At 40.4% G+C, this 21,288-nt stretch overlaps 1 protein-coding gene across 1 annotated transcript in view; it reads right to left on the bottom strand.

The window, feature by feature from the left end:
* Positions 1-21,024, bottom strand: part of tmem62 (transmembrane protein 62) — a 36,411-nt gene extending 15,387 nt beyond the window's left edge. The window contains exons 1-4 of the mRNA XM_020924571.2: positions 20,480-21,024; positions 4,315-4,426; positions 3,881-4,018; positions 472-517 (exon numbers count right to left, since the gene is read on the bottom strand). Of these exons, the coding sequence (XP_020780230.1) occupies positions 472-517; positions 3,881-4,018; positions 4,315-4,426; positions 20,480-20,680 (497 nt within the window). The 5' untranslated portion in view covers positions 20,681-21,024. The remainder of the gene's footprint in view (positions 1-471; positions 518-3,880; positions 4,019-4,314; positions 4,427-20,479) is intronic.
* Positions 21,025-21,288: the final 264 nt, after the last annotated feature.

Genomic DNA, 21,288 nt, shown 5'->3' with positions numbered 1-21,288 from the left:
CCAGAACTAAACCAAGACTATTCCCGATCTGACAGGACAGGCCCAGGTCTAAGTCTTAACTAAATTTAAACCAGGACTGACTTAGAATTAAACTAGAAGTAATCTTATATCAGGACTAAACCAGGTCTAACCAGGTCTAACCAGGTCTAATCAGGACTAAACCAGGTCTAATCAGGACTAAACCAGGTCTAAAGTAAGACCTCTGTGGCTGACGATTACAGGAAGGAAACTCTCCACACGAGTTGCAGTTTTGGAGAAGCTCTGTCCAAACTTGACCAGCTCTAATCCCCATTTGTGATGATCTTTCCTGTCTGAATGGATTATCTTCCAGGTTTGTTTACTTCCTGTCAAAAAATCTAATTCACAAATTCACAAACGTTCAGCGCCATGATGCAGAGTGGACTCAGTGTGTGTCAGACTGTTGTCCAGGAAACACAGAAGAAGGAAATGTTTATAATGTGGGATACTGACCGGAAATAGTTGTTGACACTGTCCAGAGACATGATGTTGAAGGCATCTGGAAAAAAAAACATAAATGAAATTAGAACTTTTTTCACTAAGACATTAAAGGTACACTCTTCGTACACTGCTCATCTCCATGGAAACGTTATTGCTTTGCCTAGAATGTTCCACAGTATAGATGAACCTGTCTATCATGAGGGAGGCAGGCACTTTACAGCACTACACTACATTACAGGTCAGATCTGTGGAGAGGCGCCTCTATTCACAGAAGGAATGACTGTGCTTTTGACCAACAGAAACACCTGTAATGAATAAATGCTGGATATATATGTTTAAAGTCATACCACGGAACATTTTCAACAACACAGCAATAATATCTCCATGGAGACAAGTAGGTAACTGAACCTTCACCAGAAAAGTTGCACAGTGCACCTTTAATTTACATAATTTACATTTGGTTAAATCGTGGTTCAGCCCAGATTGAATCCTGGTTAGTGGTGTTGAGTCCTGGTTTAGTCCCAGTTAAGTCCTGGTTTAATCTTGGTTTAGTTGTAGTTTAGTCCTGGTTTGATATTTATTTTACTTCATTTTTCTTTGGCCTTAATGTAATGCTGGTTTAGCCCTGATTTCACCTTGTATAGACCTGGTTTAGTTCTGGTTTAGTCCTGGTTCAGTCCTGGTTTAGTCCTGGTCTAGTTCTGGTTTAATTCTATTTTAGTCCTGGTTGAGTCCTGGTTTAGTTCTACTTTAGTCCCGGTTTAACCATGTATAGTCGTCTGGCTTCTGACTGAGTCCTGGTCTAGTCCTGGTTTAGTTCTACTTTAGTCCAGGTTTAACCCTGTGTAGTCCTGGCTGAGTCCTTGTTTAGTTCTACTTCAGTCCTGGTTGAGTCCTAGTTAAGAACTGGTCGAGTCCTGGTCTAGACCTGGTTGAATCCTGGTCTACTCTTGGTTGAATCCTGGTCTAGTCCTGGTTTAGTTCTACTTTAGTCCAGGTTTACTCCTGTGTAATCCTAGTCTAGTCCTTGTTTAGTTCTATTTCAGTCCTGGTCGAGTCCTGGCCTAGTCCTTGTTGAATCCTGGTCTACTTTTGGTTGAATCCTGGTTTAGTCCTTGTTTAGTTCTACTTCAGTCCTGGTTGAATCCTGGTCTAGTCCTGGCTGAGTCCTGGTTGAGTCCTAGTCTAGTCTTGGTTTAATTCTACATTTGTCCTGGTTTTACTCTGCATAGTCCTGGTCTGGTCCTGGTTTAAGACTGCGTAGTCCTGTAGGTCTTGGTTGAGTCCTGGTTTAGTTCTACTTTAGTCCTGGTCTAGTCCCAGTTCACTGCTCGTTTTTAAAGACTTTAATGGTTGGTTTTGTAGTTGGAGAAGAGCTCCTTCAGTTGTATTTTCGGAGCACTTTCCATGTGCCGCAGCCCCATTAGAAACCACACACGTCTGTAGAATAATAACAATGTCAAACAGAGCAGCAGCGGCTCACGTGTCCAACGATTCTGCCACTGAAAAACATGTCTCTGATTTCACATTAAAGAGACGGTAATCCAATCACAGACCATAGCACTTCCTGGATGTGGTGCAGATCGACACAGAAGATGCAGTGAGAGACAGAGAGCCACTTCAGACTCCAGGGTTTAAAGGTTCCACATTACACTGTTTTCTCCTCTCTGTTGTGTTCTAATGTCATTTCCTCATCACAAACACACCGGGAGTTGTGTTGTGTTTCACACACTTTTAACACACAAACCCTGCATATTTAAGATGAGTTCTTCTCTCAAATGAAAAACACTCTGTTCCAACTTGTGATGTCGTGTGGTAATACAGGAAGTGCTCCACTGTCTGTGTTCTTAAACTCCATAAATCTTCAATAGATCATTGGATAATCTCAGCCCTCCGACTGCCAACCTCTAATGAACAAACACATTATATATATATATATATATATATATACCCTGCAGTTATCAGTCCAGCACATAACTGCAGGGTGTAAGATGCTGGCAGGGAAAGCATACATGGAGCGACATAACCAAGTGGCGGGCATAGTGTACAGAAACATCTGTGCAGAGTACGGGCTGGAGACCCCAGGATCAAGGTGGGAAACACCTCCAAAGGTTGTGGAGAATGACCGAGCCAAGATCCTGTGGGACTTCCAGATACAGACTGACAGAATGGTGATGGCGAACCAACCAGACATAGTGGTGGTGGATAAGAAACAGAGCAGAGCTGTGGTGGTGGACATCGCAATACCAAACGATGGTAATATCAGGAAAAAGGAACACGAGAAGCTAGAGAAATACCAGGGGCTCAAGGAAGAGCTGGAGAGAGCCTGGAAAGTAAAGGCATCAGTGGTGCCTGTGGTGATCGGACACTCGGGGCTGTAACCCCCAAACTGGAAGAGTGGCTACAACAGATACCGGGAAAAACAATGGACATAGTCCAGAAAAGTGCAGTACTGGGAACAGCAAAGATACTGCGCAGAACTCTCAAGCTCCCAGGCCTCTGGTAGACGACCCGAGCTGAATGAGGGTGAGAGACCAACCACCGTGAAGGTGAGAAACACATTTTTTTTTTATATATATATATATATATATACCCCAGTGTCAGAATCGTTTATGCTGCATATATATATATATATATTTATGATGCATATGTGTGTATATATATATATATATATATATATATATGCATCATTGATTCTAATAAAACGATAAATGATTCATAAACGATTCTGACACTGGGGTACTTCCTGTATTGCCACATGACATCACAAGGTGGAACAGAGTTTTTCTGTTAGAGAGAAGGGTGTTAAACATGTGTGAATGAAACAAAACACAACTGCAGGTGTGTTTGTGATGACGAAAAAACATTATAAATATGCAAAAAAAAAACAAAAATCTATGTAACCCAATGCTCTCTAGCGCCCTCTCATAGAAGACAAACTGTCGTGGACTTGCGAAAAAAATAACAGGGGCATTACTTACGATGGGGCACAATGTGACAAAGTCACATGACTAGTTTTTATGGTTTAAGACAAAAAAGAATGAGTGGAAAATATGTTTCCATTACTTGGCCCAGTGGAAACATTTGTGGGTTTTTGGGGGAGGCTGCTGTTTGTCATAGACAATGAAAATGCGGTCGAAAAGAGGCCATCATGATGTGGCTGTGGTCCTGACACGGGGGGGGGACAAGAGGCAGGATCTTCACAGTGGCCTGTATCCTGCTGCTGCAAGGGACAGTGAGGGCCTTTAACGCTGCTTGCAGGTTTGAATATATTTAAAGCTAGTCTCCATGGAGATAACATTAATGATATACACTCCAGGCAAAGCAATAACATGTGCATGAAGACAAGGAGGCGGCAGAACATCCACCAGAAAAGTTCCACAGTGCCTTTAAATCTGTGGTGTAATGTGAGTGTGGTTACCATGGTTTCCTCTGATGTCGATCCACTTGGTTTTCTGCAGGACTCTGGACCTCTTCAGAACAGAGTGATAGGCCTGCCACTCCACCTCGTGCTGCAGGGAGCCGATCTTACTCTCCGTCTTTGCATCTGTCAAGTCTCCTGTTAAATAAAACAACACCACACAGAGTTAATGTGAATGTTTAAAGGCCCATATGACACTGTTTTCACAAACTCTCTGTTCTACAAGGTGGAACAGAGCGTTTAGGGCTTTGGAGATGTAGACAGACTCATAATAAAGTGTAACTCAGAAACATGTGTGAATGACACAAAACACAACTCCAAGAGGAAATATTGTTCTAACATGACTTAAAGCTCAAAAGAAAGTCCAGTTTGTGTAATACAGGACCTTTCAATCTAAGTATAACTGTCAGAAAATATTAGAGAACATTCTGGACCTGTAGCGAGCACCAGAGCAGGTTTGATCACATCCACAGTCTCAGTGCAGAACTTCTCAAAATCAGGAATCCTTTTCGGGTCATGGAATCGGCTGATGTGGATATCGGAAATCTGCAAATGGAGAAAAAAAAGTCATTTGACTGATCAGACATAACACGATGACAAACACTACGACCATGTTTCATGTTTTGAACATTTGATATTGTGCTGCTTTTATGGGGAAGCACTTTGGTCACAGTGAGTGTTGTAACGGCCTCTATAAATAAAGTTTGATTGATTGACCTGCCCCATAGATAAGATTAATGGTCCTATATGACACAAAATGGATGCTCTGTTCCACCTTGTGATGTCATGAAGAGGTAGTTTTCATGTTTCAAGAGCTACTTTTCACCTTTAGTTCAGTAGAGATCAGCAATTCTAAGATTGAAACTACCTTAATGATTCTAGTGAAGGTGTGTGGAGTTTAAAAACACAGCGGAGCACTTCCTGTGATATCACAAGGAGGAACAGGGTGTTTTCTGAAGAACTAAATCTGCAGGATTTGTGTGAAAATAAAAAAATAAAAATAAAAAAACCACAACTCCAGGTGTGTTTGTGATTGAGGTTTACAGAGACCACAAGGTCAAACCGTTATCTAAGGAAGTTATAGTTTAATACAAAATGCACCAAAAATACCATAATGTGTTTTCTTAAAAGGAGACGTATTATACAAAATGTACTTTTGTGTGTGTTAAATCATATTATTACACTGTTCCCTCATCATTAGTTCACTCAAACTTGGATTTCAATTGATTCATGTAAGTTTGAGTAATCCTGTATTATATTCTTGGAATTGAGACTTGAGTGCTTAGAAAATGAAGATAATTCATAATTTATATTTTAAAACAATGAGATAATCCATGAAAAAATAAACAAATAAACAAATAAATAATCATCATCATCATCATAAAGGGGTGGAAAAAAAGAAAATACCTCTAAAATTCTGCTTTAAGATTGTAGTAAAAAGTAAAAGATGATGAAAGGAAAGGCTCATGGTGAAAATAATATTGTTAAATGTATAGAGGATTTTCCAAGGAACGAGAAATCCAGCGACTGTTTGTCCTTTTTCAAATGTTGATGCGTGAAACCACCCCCCTCCCCTACAGCTCCCTACGTAGAAACGCTCCTCCCGCCTCCTCACTACGCCAGAAACAGGTTGTTTACAGCCGGTGATGCACATGACTTGTAAACAACTATACAGTGTTGGTTAGGCAAGGCGGAGAAGTGAGGAGCGGGGGGAGCGGGTGTAATTTCGTTCGCGGACGAGAATGAGGAGCAGGGAGAAGAGCAGGGAGAGAGGAGAGAGGAGAGAGGAGGGGATGCGCGGAGATTCCGTGCCCGTAGAATGAGGAGAAGGGGGAAGAGCGGAACGGGCAGCGGGACAGGAATAGGAAAGGGGAGCAGAGAATGCGCGGAGATTCAGTGCGAATGAAATACAACACGCAGCAGCAAGCGGACTCTTTCTTGCCTTGAAAATTACGTTTTCAGACATAAATCGCTTTCGTGTCCTGAAAAATGAAGCTCTTGGAAATAAAACGTTTTCATAATAAGCAGAAACCTGTCAGGAGTAATGGACCAATGCGTCAGTCTTTAGACCCTGCGTCTGCTTCAGTCGCGCCATCTGGAATGAATACAAGAATCAAGTTTGGCTTCGCTGCTTTTCCCCTGTCTTCTTCTTTCAGCGACCTCAAAAAACTTTCTTTTGCGGCTAACTGCTCCTGGATTCTTGTCTGCCATTGCAACAAACTTTGTGCTAACTGCGAGGAAAAAGGTCAAAAAGCCGCTAAGAACTGCATTTGGAGTAAAAGCGTCTGTGCGTCTTGCGTCTGTGGACTTAGGCGTACGTAAACCAGTAAAGGTCAGTTAGTAAAACGTAAATTGAAGCCTGTCAGCTAACAGATAACGAGGCCGTGTCGTTAAGGCAAAAGCTGGCGTCCAGATGATGAAAGGTCATCATAATTAAAGGCTACTGCACCTCTATAATGCTATATTACTTGAAACAAAAAAAACAAAAAAAAAATCCTCCATACAACCTTTAAGTAAAGTGATTAAAAGAGTTTATTAAAAATGTGAGGAAAAAAAGGAAGGAAAAATGAAATGATAATTATATATAAAATATAAATATAAAGGGGCCTGCAGTATGGTCATGCTGCACAACCACTTTACTTTTTTTATTCTAAATACATTTGTGTGTGTTGGTGTATGTGTGTTTCTTTGTTTTAAGTATTGTTTTTTTTATATTTTGTTAAAAAAATAAAATAAAAAATGTTTTCACCAACCCCCTATCCCCGCCCACTGCTGCCATCTGTTATATAAGAAATGTCATCTGTGAGTCAAAGGTGTTGAGTTAAAAAAAAATGTCACAGATATTTCCTACAAAGACACGTAAACAGAATCCTCCTCCTTCTACTGAAATGACTGTGAAGAAGTTTTGTTTTTTTTTCCAGTCTTGAACAGGAAGTCTATTATTTTATGTAAGCTAAGACAGACTATATTAAAGTTTACAATGAAGAAAATATAAAAAAGTGAAATAGTGTTTGTTATAGTTTAAAGGTCTTACATGACACTATTTTCTGATCTGTTTTATTGTTGTTTCCTCATCACAAACCGACCTGCAGTTGTGTTTCTTTTCATTCACATGTTTAACACACAAACCCTGCACATTTAGTTCTTCACTCGGTAGAAAACTCTCTGTTCCACCTTGTGATGTCATGCGGTAATACAGGAAGTGCTCTGCCGTGTTTTTAAACTCCACACACCTTCAGTAGAATCATTTAGATGATTTCAGTCCTGGAATTGCCGATCTCTACTGAACTAAAGGTAAAAGGAGCTGTTCACTTGAAAACTACCACTACATGACATCACAAGGTGGGACAGAGCACTTTGAGGAAGATTATAACCAGGTTTAAAGCTCACAATAGTCCGTTTTGTGTAATACAGGAGCTTTAATACTAAATGCCCTTGGGTTGCAGTCTAACCTGTTTCTAAGGGGCAGTGGAAATCCAATGAGACCAAAGGCTGGAGCTTAACTGACCCACTTCTGTCAATCATTAATAAGAACAGGCAAAGCAGGTCAAAGGTTTGTGCCGCCCAATACAGCCCATCATATTAAAAACACATCTGAAACCACACTTATTAATCTATGTTTAAAATGTCCTATGTTACAGAAAACTGACTCCTGTGCATTTACACTTCTAATGTTGTTTCCTCCTCAAAAACACACCTGGACTTGTGTTTTGTTTTATTCACATGTTTGAGTAACTCTGCATAATGAGTCTGTCTACATCTCCAAAGCTCCAAATGCTCTGTTCCACCTTGTGATGTCATGCAGTCAGTGTTGGGGAGTAACAGATTACATGTACTGGAGTTACGTAATCAGAGTACAAATTATGAGTAACTGTATTCAGTTACAGTTACTGTTTCCATGAGTGGTAATTGGATTACAGTTACTTTGTTGAAATAAATGGATTACATGGCGGTATTTTCCTGTTTTCACATTTTGGGCTAAACCAGGACTAAAACCAGGACTAAACCAGGACTAAAACCAGGACTAAAACCAGGACTAAACCAGGACTAAAACCAGGACTAAACCAGGACTAAACCAGGACTAAAACCAGGAATAAAACCAGAACTAAAACCAGGACTAAACCAGGACTAAACCAGGTCTAAACAATATGACACTAACAGTAGGTGGACATAATTTACGGTGATCTCACATAAAAATCATTTCTCCATCAATAATATTTTTAATATAGTTAAGGAAAGACTTAAGGTTTTTTTTATTTTCTTTTAGTAGATAAAACATCTCATGTTAAGATTTCCTCGTCTTTGCTTCTCTACAATAAACAAAAGTCTGTTCATGGAGACTTGGGCTCAACAGACAATTTGAAGAGAACAAACAAGAATTTTCAGGATGTGGTTGTTACATTCATGAAGTTTTAAAAAGCATAACAATATCAAGTAATCCAAATGATTCATATTACGTTACTCACTTTAAGTAATTTAATGGATTACGTTACAAACTACATTTTGGTGTATGTAATCTGTAATCTGTAGGGGATTACATTTTAAAAGTAACCTTCCCAACACTGCATGTAGTTGTCATTTAGTTTTCAAGTGAACAGCTCTTTTTACCTTTAGTTCAGTAGAGATTGGCAATTCCAGAGCTGAAATGATCCAAATGATTCTAGTGAAGGTGTGAGGAGTTTAAAAACACAGTGGAGCACTTCTTGTATTACCACATGACATCACAAGGGATCGCCTCTCCACAGATCTGACTTGTTACTTGACCATGGAGACGAGCAAGTGACATTTACAACATTTCGATTCGAGTTTGTACTAGTCTCCTTTTCCCTTTAGTTGAGTAGAGTTTGGAAATCCCAGAGCTGAAATGATCTGAAATGATGACACAATGGAGCACTTCCTGTATCACCACATGACATCACAGTGTGGAACAGCCTCAGTGTGCAGGGCTTGTGAATGTAAATGAAACAAAACACAACTCCAGTTCTGTTTGTGAGGAGGAAATGACATTAGAGTAAAACATAAAACATAAAACAGAGGAATATGGACTCTTGAAAAACTGTATGAATGGTAGATATGAAAGGCCCGCTGCACTGACCCCCTCACAAACACTGCAGCTGTTGAGGTAAAACAATGAAGAGCGTTAAATCTCCCTGCGTCTCCACGGGGTCTTGTTATGTGTGAACCTGCTGACCTGCACTTCAGATCTCTATAACACCGTGTTCTGGAATGCACCAGGTTCCTGTATGAGCTTAGCACTAAATCCTTTGTTTAAATGTGAACGCTCCTTTGAACTGAATCTCCACTGGAAAAAAAGTGAAGAACTGTGTCAAAAATTATACTTAAATCTCCTGTACCTGTTTTTGCCATGTGTTTGGGCAGAATGTGTCTTTCCCAGTGCACATACAGTATGTGGTATAAGCAGCTCTTCAGGTCTAAATAAGTCCTTGTGTATTGTCTGCATCTAATTAATTGTAAGTGTTTTATTGTCTGATAATCGAGAAATGTGCAAGTTAGCATGCTAGTTGTTGTCAGTTTTACTGTAACTCTGCACTGGTCTCTGAAAGTGAATCATTTGGATGATCTGAGTGCAGAAGGGACATGAGGAAAAACTCTGGACCACTGCACTGACTGTTGATAATGAACTAGTGTTTTTCAGTAAACATCAGGGACAGAGCTTTTAAAAATGACACCACAACTGTTAGACAACATTTCATTCAGATGTTATCTAAACCTCTAAAATCCACAGTGTGGAGGATGTTTCTTTGATAAACTTATTAGTTATCTATTATTTATTATTAGGGATGTAACGATATTCAAATTTCTCAGTCCGATATGCATCTCACGATACAATCGATTTATTGTGATATTTTTTGGAGGCAAACAAAACTGTGGCCAGTTTTTCCTCTTAAAATGCCTTGACAAGACATAATCTAAAGAACTAAGATTGAAAAGAGCTTAGAACAGTGATTTCTTCAAAGGATCATGGTCTATGTAGTTCCCTCTTTAGCTGTTGCTGCTAAATAAATATTCATTTAAGAAAAGAGACTTGTAATTCGATATACTGCGAAGGCCCATATATATAGTGATTTATAGTGAGACTTTTGATGATACAATATCATGATTTTGGTTATTGTTACATCCTTATTTATCTAACTATATTTATTAGTAAATGCATCCAAAAAGTAACTTAGTTACATTACTTTGGGATTATTTTTATGCAGTATTGTATAAATGAATCAAATATGTGTATTTCTGATTTGATTAAAGACTTTTAAATTGAGGAAAACAACAAATGAGATGTTTAAACTTGAAACTCTCAGAGAGACATCTGCCCCACACAACAACACAACCACACACACACACACACACACACACACACAACACAACACTACACAACACACAACACACACACACAACACAACACTACACAACACAACACTACACAACACAACACTACACTACACACACACACACACACACACAACACAACACAACACACACAACACACAACACAACACAACACAACACACACACACACAACACTACACAACAACACACACAACACAACACTACACACACAAACACCACACAACACAACACTACACCACACAACACACACTACACACACAACACAACACTACACAACACAACACAACACTACACAACACAACACTACAACAACACAACACTAACACACAACACACACACACAACACAACACAACACACAAACAACACACACACACAAACACTACACTACACACACACAACAACACCACACAACACAACACTACACCACACAACACCACACAACACAACACTACACTACACAACACAACACTACACAACACAACACAACACTACACACACACACACAACACACACACACAACACAACACACACAACACAACAACACAACACTACACAACACACACACAACACACACACACACACACACTACACACACACACACACACACAACACAACACAACACACACACCACACAACACCACACAACACACACACAACAACACAACACTACACAAACACAACACAACACTACACACACACACAACACTACACAACACAACACTACACAACACAACAACATACACAACACACATCACACAACAACACTACACCACACAACACAAACACACAACACTACACTACACAACACCAACACAACACAACACTACACACAACACACAACACTACACAACACCACACAACACACAACACTACACAACACACACTACACAACACCACACAACACAACACACACACACACAACACAACACTACACACACACACACACACAACACTACACACACACACACACAACACACAACACTACACTACACACACACACACAACACTACACACACACACAACACCACACAACACTACACAACACAACACAACACTACACAACACAACACCACACAACACAACACAACACACACAACACAACACTACACAACACAACACAACACCACACAACACCACACAACACAACACTACACAACACAACACTACACTACACCACACACAATACAACACACAACACCACACACTACACATCACACACACCACACAACACTACACTACACAACACAACACAACATCACATCACACAACACAACACTACACCACACAACACCAACACACACACACTACACACACACAACACACACACAATACACAACACAACACACAATACACAAACACACAACACCACACAACACTACACTACACAACACAACACAACATCACACAACACAACACTACACAACACAACACAACATACACACAACACTACACAACACTACACACAGCTGCCTCTCTGACTGTGAGGGGATCTGACAGCACAAGTCAAGCCTACAGGGAACTGAGATTTTATATTTTATTACTTATACAAGTCAAAATAAAATAGAAATATATTTACATTTACAGAATTATGTTTTATTTGACATCTGGCTCTTGCTCTTTTTGCTGCTTTTACAATTTATTATTACCATTATATTGTTTCTCTTTGTTATTCTATTATATTGTGTGACTCCTGTGTCCAAATCATTTCCATTGTGGATCAATAAAGTTTGTCTAAGTTTAATCAGTATTTTCACAGTAATCTGTGATTACATTATTAAAAACTGTAATCCAGCGACAGTAAACTTCATTTGAAACACAGTTACACCCAACACTGAAAATCCTTTTTAAGACAGAGTAAAAACAAAAAATCCCCATGACGTGGAGCAGAGTGCAGGTGGAGCATCACTCGTGCAGTTTGGCGAGTGCCTTGGTGGAGGTTTATATATATTTGAACTCCAGATTAAACCCTGTGCGTTTGCATTGACCTCCATTACATTACATTGGACACAGCTCATTTCCTCCAGAGTGGGCCACATGTCCATATGCACCACTTACGTAATGTACAATTATGAATTTATGAAATGTGCTTTTAAACATGAAACACTTCCACTATATTCACACTCACAAGCAATTTAAGCACGTCCTGTACAGCCCGCTCTGCCTCTGTGCACTCACTTACAAGTTAGATTTGTTGAAAAGCAGATTCTAATCGATACTAAAAATAGTATCGAAACTAGATCCTCAGTTTTCACTGAACCTTTCCTGAATGTGTTTAGAATGATGTTGAGCTGTATGAGAACAAGTAGAAGAGCACATACACTAATATACACAGATGAACCAGGGATAGGGAGGGATTACACACATATAACACACATGGGAATAGAAAAGAAAATCTATAGTCATTCTATTGTCTAAAATTAATTAGTGTTTTTATTATCATTGTGGTATTAGAATCAGTGTTGAGCATCAGGTCGATTCCTTAATATCGAAATTCAAGGGCCCATCTCCTGCAAAATCAACTTGCATGAGATGGGCAAGTTTTCTACCTTCTAAGAGTGATGTGTGGGCCTTGTATTTGTTGCTGAAGTGTTTTTTTTTATTAATTCTGCATTTTTTTTTAACAAATTGCAGCATATTTCTGTCACCCTCCCACGTGACAACCATCTAAAGCTGCTACAACGATGACGCGGCAGATACACCTATGACATGTTTGACGTAGCAGAAAGCACCCGCCCCCCTCCCCTCCACCGCCTCCACCACCTCCACCCCTCCACCACCTCCACCTGCCTCCACCTCCTCCACCTCCTCCACCACCTCCACTGCCTCCACCTCCTCCACCCCACATCGTCTGACAATTCCCACATAAACGTCTGACAATTCCCACACAAACACCTAAACAAAAGCGACAGCATAAGCTCATTGTTCTACACTGCAGTGTCCATGATATAATAAGTTGATCTACTAGTGTTTATTAATATTTTACCAATCAGTAATGTTCAGCTGATGTGGACGCGGTGCTTGAGCTTCGTGCTCCTCAAAGTCCTCGTCCGATTCTGGGTCCAACACATGCGGCTCCATGATGAATAAAAGTTTATTCCTGCCACTATCAGGGTGCACGTCTGTCTCCCCCTCCCTCCCTGAGATGGGCGGAGGAAGGGCGGCTCACTCGTCGCCTACGTCACGTTTGGAGGGCGGAGCCTGTGCTTTCTCAGGACGGGCGGGGGGAGGAGCAATAGTCGGACTTTCATAGTTCCTGGTCTGTGACTGTCTCCAAGAAATCAGTAAGATTTCAGAACTATTGTGTAATGGATGTTCCAAAACCCAAATTTTGCTTGAATATGTGCAGAAGATACAATGTGAAAAGAGTTATTTTACATGAGATGGGCCCTTTAAGTTTGAAATTTTAGTCTCATGTAACAAAATGGTGATTGAATGGTCACAACTAGCAAATAGCAGCTGTATTTATTTGAGTAACATGAGCTCCTCTGCAAACAACTAAATGTTTTAAACTCTGTACTCTGTACAAACATGTACTGAAATACACGGGATTCTTGTATTTATTCAGCAGTTCAGACTTTAAGTTTTTTCACTCAGATGTTTAAAAATGTGAACTTTGAACATAACGTGGGACCACTGATAAATGTCTTAACGATACACTGTGTAACATTTCTGGTGGAGGGTTTGTTAAATGCTTTTCTCCATGGAGATGTTATTACTTTGTCTGGAATGTTCCACAGTATGGCTTTAAACCTTTCTATTTTCATGGAGCCCAAACCAGACCAAGTGACAGGTCAGATCTGTGGAGAGGCGACCCCGCTCACAGTCACAATGTCTGTTTTTCGAGGTATTTTTCAGCGATAAAACCACCTGTAATTGAATCAATGTAAAGTAGAGCTGTTTAATGTCACACTGTGGAACATTCCAGGCAGAGCAATGACATCTCCATAGAAACAAGCAGGTGATGGACACCAACCAAAACGTTACAAAGTGCACCTTAATATTATCCTTAAAAAAACAAACCAAGACAATTCTACTAGTACTGTCAGATGATCACACACATCCTTCCATCCTTATTTTTTATTGCTCATAACTGAAGAATTTCACTTTATAAATAATATATTAAACATTATTGTAATTGATTGAAGTTGCGCTTTTCGCTCCCTGTAGGCGACTAGATGTTGTGCATTTGACCTATTCTTCAACTCCAATGTCACTGAGAAATCCTGACAGGAGAATCGCCCAGGGACGCTTCTCTACAGCTCCATCCTCCAGACTGTTTGGTCAAAGCGCTGAATAGGAGCTTGGCCTGTCACTAGAGACCTTTTTCACAACGGCTGGAAGTCCCGCCCTGTAGGGTTACTGTTGGTTTTCTACCGCAAAATGTCTGTGGAGATGTCTCACGTATCCTCCACCAGCTTCAGAACAACCAACAAGGTCCACTAGAGAGCAAAACTAACATTATGGTCATGAATAAAACATGCATCACTTGTTTACTCAGACTGATTCTAGAATTAAAAATCTATTTCATTATGTAGATATCAGCATAGATAGATTTGTGCAGTTTGAATTGTATTACAGATCCATGGTTGAAATGCTAGAGATGTTCACAGATGTGATGGGGGGAGATTTATTAAGACATTTCCACAGACATTTTGCCACAGAAAACCATTAACCGCATCTGATCGTTAGAAAAAGGTCTATGATTACCAGTGTTGGCCAAGTTACTTCAAAACTGTAATGTGTTATTTGTTCCTGTCATTTCAAAGTAATTAGTTACATTACAATATTACTGGAATTAAAATGTAAGGCATTACACTACTACTGGGTCCAGTCAAGTGGTAACGGAGGGAAACAGGGGCAGATTTTTACATTCAAATGTCTCTTATTCAGAAACTAGAGGGACTATTGAAATAAGTAAAGTATCAGAATGTAGGAAAGAGTTACACTCCAACAGGGTCAATAAATCCAAACAGTGATAACTCTTGGTTCTCACTTCCATATCCTTAACAAACTGGTTTGAATATTTGCTTCATATAGTTTTACACCATATGGTACAAGATTAGGTTGAAAAACTTCGTACTTTTTGAGTAATGAGATTTTTTATTAAGAAAGGTCATGGTAACGGAGGGAAAAGTAACGGAGGGAAAATTGTACAAACAAGTAGAAGGTGCAGGATTTTACATCATTTGTCAACTTTTTTCTTCTGAATACTTTAATATTACTTCAAAATGAAAGGAAACTATTTCTATAAAATATGTCAGTCCTTCCAAGCACATTTTTATCATTTTAAATACTTTTTTTTTTTAAATCATGTACCTTCATCAACAGTTCAAAGATGGAATAACACAAGATATGATGAAATACATCCATTTATTTACATGATTTGCAGGTCTTTGAAATTTGGGACATAATTTTTGTTCCATGTTTCATACATGGTCTGTTTAAAACGTATGGAACTTTAGAACCAAAAATGGTACAGAAAAAAGGTCAACAGTTTCATAAACTAGAGTACATATGTATCTCATGACCATAGCTCTGGGTAGTGACCGAAAGGACGAGATCGCGGATACAAGCGCTCGAAATGAGTTTCCTCCGTAGGGTGGCTGGGTGCTCCCTTAGAGATAGGGTGAGGAGCTCAGTCACACGGGAGGAGCTCGGAGTAGAGCCGCTGCTCCTCCACATCGAGAGGAGCCAGTTGAGGTGGCTCGGGCATCTGTTCCGGATGCCTCCTGGGCGCCTCCCTCGGGAGGTGTTCTGGGCATGTCCCACCGGGAGGAGGCCCCGGGGAAGACCCAGGACACGCTGGAGGGACTATGTCTCTCGGCTGGCCTGGGAACGCCTCGGGGTCCCCCCGGAGGAGCTGGAGGACGTGTCTGGGGTGAAGGAAGTCTGGGAGTCCCTGCTTAGGCTGCTGCCCCCGCGACCCGGCCCCGGATAAGCGGACGAAAATGGATGGATGGATGGCATATGTATCTGTTCAATACATTTTTATATCAGATGAATTAACTTGAATTTTTGGCCTTGCTGTTTACTTCTGCTTGACCGAGCCCAACTGCATTACTTTTAAGTTACTCTCACCAAAATAACTGGAAATATTGATTTGGCAATTGAAATGTAGCTCATGATGCTCAATTATCTCCTCACACGTCCAGTGGAAGGTGATGTGGAGTCTGAATGAGCTGAACAGGAAGTAGAGTCACTGTCACTCATCTAAAGCTTCAGCTCGATGCGTGCGCTGTGTGGATGTAAACACACGTGAGGAACCAAACTCACCTTTATCATTATTTGAGGAGGACAAATTCTGTTGGAAAATGTGGATGAGATGTTGCAGTTTAAGCTTACAACTTTATGAGAGGTGAGTAATAATTATTTTTGCGATTTGCTGAGTTTGTATGTTGTGCTTTTGTGTCTGTCGCTTCTCTGCCCCTGACTCTGGTTTATTGGCTGTTGCTGATGTTTGGTGGTTATGATCAGACAGTGACACACACACACACACACACACACACACGAGGGGCACAGTAGCTTCAAAATCGCTCACAAAGACAAAAATCAGGTCATGCTAGTCGCAGCTAAAATTGGGCAGATTCTCCTGTAGTGTGTGTGGGTCTTTAGTAACACACTTTGACGTGACTCACATTGACGTTATGTATCTGTTCTGATCTGATCGGACGTTTCACCTCTGCTGATCTCGAGGTGATTTTAGTGATTTTTTATGAAGAAAAACACCACTTTAGTCCAGGTTCAAATGCATTGTAACGCACATTACTGACATTTGTAGTGAGTAAAATTGTACCCATTTTTCCTGCACTGCCGTACATGACTGTGTTACAGCATCACAGTAATTTGTTACTGTTGTAACACCTTACTGATAATTACACTGAGAATTACAAGGAGTTGAGACAAGATTTCATGGTGCAAGATCTTGCGAGACAGAATTGCCACAAGATTGTAAACCGAGGAAAATGATCTCATGAGATTTTTTTCCCCACATATTTTTACATTTGCCTTGGATTCAAAAGGTTCACTTTGCTGAGTAACTCCTCTTGAGGCTACCAAAAAGCAGTGCAACAAATGCACCCAAACTGTCAAATTAAACACATAAAAACATTTTGAAGCCAGAATTGTGAACTGAATTTATTTATTTATTAAAACTGTAAAATCTCGTCTTGTCTCGTTTTCATGAGCCAGATCTCATGTCATGTCTCGCCTTGTACAAACTGTCTTGTCCCATCACTAATAAATACTACAGTATATAGAATTACCTTTCAGTATATAGAAGACAATATATTTTGGAACTATTTGTGGACAGGTTCTTTGTCATTTGGAAGGATGTCTGTAGTTTTATGACAATAGCAGTATGGAATTCCTTATTCATTGGAATTCCTTATTCATACTTTATTCAGAATAATTAATAGTGCACTGTGTAACTTTTTGGTGGGGGGTTCGTCACCTGTTTGTTTCTATGGAGACGTCATTGCTCTGCCTGGAATGTTCCAAGTGTTTACATTTATTCAATTACAGATGTTTTTAGAGCTCAAAAATACCAAGAAAAATCACATTCTCACTGTGAGCGGGGTCGTCTCTCCACAGATCTGACCTGTAACTTGGTCTGGTTTGGTCTGCATGAAGATACAGTATTTATGATAAGATTTGAGCTGTAGAAGCTTGAATAACTCTTTATCATTATGGATAATTATTGGTACATTTGACTCTTTATTTGATGCAGCTCATATCTTTTAATGAATGTTTATTGAAAAATGTTTTTTTGAGATTATGATGCTTTTTTTATTTAAATCTTAAACAGTGCTATAAAGTATTTTCAGTATTATTATCGTTTAGCGATACTTAGTACTTTGAATGTTGTTATCGTGTCAGGACTAACGGGGGTTTACTCTGTTCAGTTTTATGTTTATGGGACATTTGAAACACCAAGAGGAAACCCACCGAGACACAGGGAGAACATGCAAACTGCACAGTGAAAGACGTAACATAAGAGTCCAGAAATAAAACCTGGGAGCTTCTTGTTGTGTGGTGAGATTGTTAACAGCTGTACCACCAAATCTGTAATCTGTGCTTAGAGTTATTACTTGTGTAACAAAAATTTCTCAATTTCAGTACTGAGGAATACACCTGATACTCCTCAATATAGATTCTGATTCCATGACGATACTAAAAACACTCTTTCTTTAGACAATGTCCTGTGATTTTCCACATTAAATGGTAGAACTTTTGTTTCTCTTCCCATGTGTGTTATATGTGTGTAATGGTCAGTGGTGCAGTAGGTTCATAGTGTCCGTGTGTGTATATTAGTCTTTGTGCTTTTATACTTGTTCTGATCCAGCTTAACATCATGCTACAGACATTCAGGAAAGACTCTGCTCTGTCCTGTCAATGGGATTTTTTTCTATCTGTACTTTACAAGATCACGGATACAAGTGGTGGTGGCTGGGTGCTTCCTTAGAGACAGGGTGAGGAGCTCAGTCACATGGATAGGAACAGCTGAGGTGGCTCAGACATCGGTTCTGATGCTTGGATGTTTCCCTCAGAAGGTGTTCTTGGCATGTCCCACTGGAAGGAGACCCCAGGGAAGCCCCATGACACACTGGAGGGACTATGTCTCTGGACTGGCCTGGGAACACCTCGGGGTCCCCTCAGAGGAGCTGGAGGAAGTGTCTGGGGTGAAGGAAGTCTGGGAGTCCCTGCTTAGACTTGATGCCCCCGTAACCCAACCCCAGATAAGCAGAAGAAAATGGATGTATGGATTGACTTAAGTTTTAATATAGTATTAGTATTATAGTATTAGTATTAGTATTAGTATTAGTATTATATAGTATTAGTATCTGATTTTCAATATTTTTGAAAACTCTAGAAAATTACAATCCAGCCAGTCTGTATTCTGACATTAGCTATAAACCCACTCACACACTGCTTCGTACTGTAGACTAGGATATACAGCAATCCAATGACTGGCCACAAATTGAAAAGACTTCAATTATTTAAGGGATCTGAAGATGTAATTACTTTGCCTAAAATGTTTCACAGTATGGCATTAAAATTGCACCACAAGACCAAGTTAAAGATTCACTCACAAATAGCAAAACACCAGATCCTGCCGGAAAGAGCATTTAAACAGACTAATTAAAACTCCTATATCACACAAAACTGACTCTTGAGTTTTAAATCATGTTCTAATTTTTCCTCCTCAGAATCAGAGCTGGACTTGTGTTTTGTTTCATTCACATGTTTGAGTAACTCTGTGTTATTAGTCTGTCTACATCTCCAAAGCTCCAAATGCTCTGTTCCACCTTGTGATGTCATGAAGCAGTAGTATTCAAGTGAACAGCTCCTTTTACCTTTGTCCAGTAAAGAACGGAAATGAGGGTTCAATTATGCAAACGATTCTAGTGAAGGTGAGTGGAGCAGTTATCAGTATGACCACATGACATCATAAGGCGGAACAGAGTGTTTTCAGTTTGAGAGAAGAACACAGCCTAAATAATGTGCAGTATTTGTGTGTTTTAAATGTGTGAATGGAACAAAACACAAGTCCAGGTCTCTTGTTTAGGACTTACAACACAGGATCAGGGTCAGTGTGAGCTAACGTGTGACTGGAGCTTTATTTATCATGACAAGTGTAGGTCTAGTGTCTTTCACAAACTCAACAAAAGGATTAAGACCATTAATAATATCTAAAGGTGCATTTTCATCCAAGATACTAAAGATCCAGAGCCTACGCATTATCATCCAGTGCCATAAAACTGATTTGATGGTCTGGCTTCGGTTAAATCCTGCATCACGGAGAGACTTGGTTTAAGCGTTTCTCTGTGTATTGGTCTGAAACGATCCCTTTATACGGGCCTACAGCTAATATTCCTGTCACGAGAGACGAGCCTCCTCAACGACTCGAGTGCGCAACATCTCTCCAATCTCTTCATATTGATACAGCCTGATAAAAACGCATGAAAACGCACTGGAAACGGGCCATTGTCGCATTTTTAAGTCAGATTTTTCACTAATTTAATTGGTCAAATCTTTAATAGCTTTCCCCCCCAACAGCTCCCAGTGTTCTAAATGATTCTATGCCATAAATGTTGTGTATTTCATCTGTAGTTGTCTTGGATTCTCCGTGCTGTCTTGCTTGTGTCTGTGTTGTAAATTGCGAATTGTGATTTTATTGTTTTTTCTCATTCAGACAATAAAAAGGTGAGTTGACGTGCGTCGCATCCTACCTGAATGAACCAGAAGATATTGTCCAAGTCGGCGCCGGGGTACGGAGGAGAGCTGCTGCCCTTGCGTCGGAGCTGATCCCCGGCTTCGGTCCGCTGGAGGCTCCGCTTGGGCCAGGCCGTATCGTAGCTCTCCAAAAGCCGAGAGGTGATGAACGCCAGCGCCAGTCCGAGAACCAGCACCGCTCCGAACAGCCGCAGCATCCTCCAGCAGCGGGACACACGGGCTAAACCCACGGCGGACAGAGCTAACGACACCCGGGGATGAAAACGCGAAGCTGTGACCGGATGACACGAGAGGTAAGCGCGCAAAACTGCCACTGCGCATCCGGCTACATCGCACCCGACGCGCGCTCACACCATTTTCGTGGCCGTGTTCCGCCGCCAAGGAAGATGCATGGAAGGAGGAGATCCGGAGGTGCTCGGCGTTTGGTGGTTGGTTAGCAGCGGACTAGTAGCTCCAGCGGGATCCGAGTCCGAGCCGACAGCAGCAGAGCGCAGGGGCCGGCCGTACGTCACCTCCACGGCCGCTCCAAGGCGCCTCCCACTCTGCTATTGTTTTCCGGATCTGCGCCAATCTGCCATGAGTTGGAGTCCACAGCGGCGGAAACGAGAGGGTTTAATGGTGTAACAGTTGTAATCTCCGTGTTTGGATGTAGCCTGTCATTTAGAGCGTTAAAACTATTAGGAAAATGAAACACACACAGAGGTCTGCCGATATTTATGATAAAAGTAGACCGTGCTTTTTCAAATGATCCTAACTTTAATTATGATCTATTATTTTCTTTATTTCATATCATTATTCATTATAA

The sequence above is a fragment of the Boleophthalmus pectinirostris genome, unplaced genomic scaffold (genome assembly GCF_026225935.1).
Source record: "Boleophthalmus pectinirostris isolate CB_2022bp ecotype Guang Dong unplaced genomic scaffold, ASM2622593v1 HiC_scaffold_10, whole genome shotgun sequence".
In the NCBI taxonomy this organism is placed as follows: Eukaryota; Metazoa; Chordata; class Actinopteri; order Gobiiformes; family Gobiidae; genus Boleophthalmus; species Boleophthalmus pectinirostris.
This window is presented reverse-complemented; position numbering and strand designations above follow the sequence as displayed.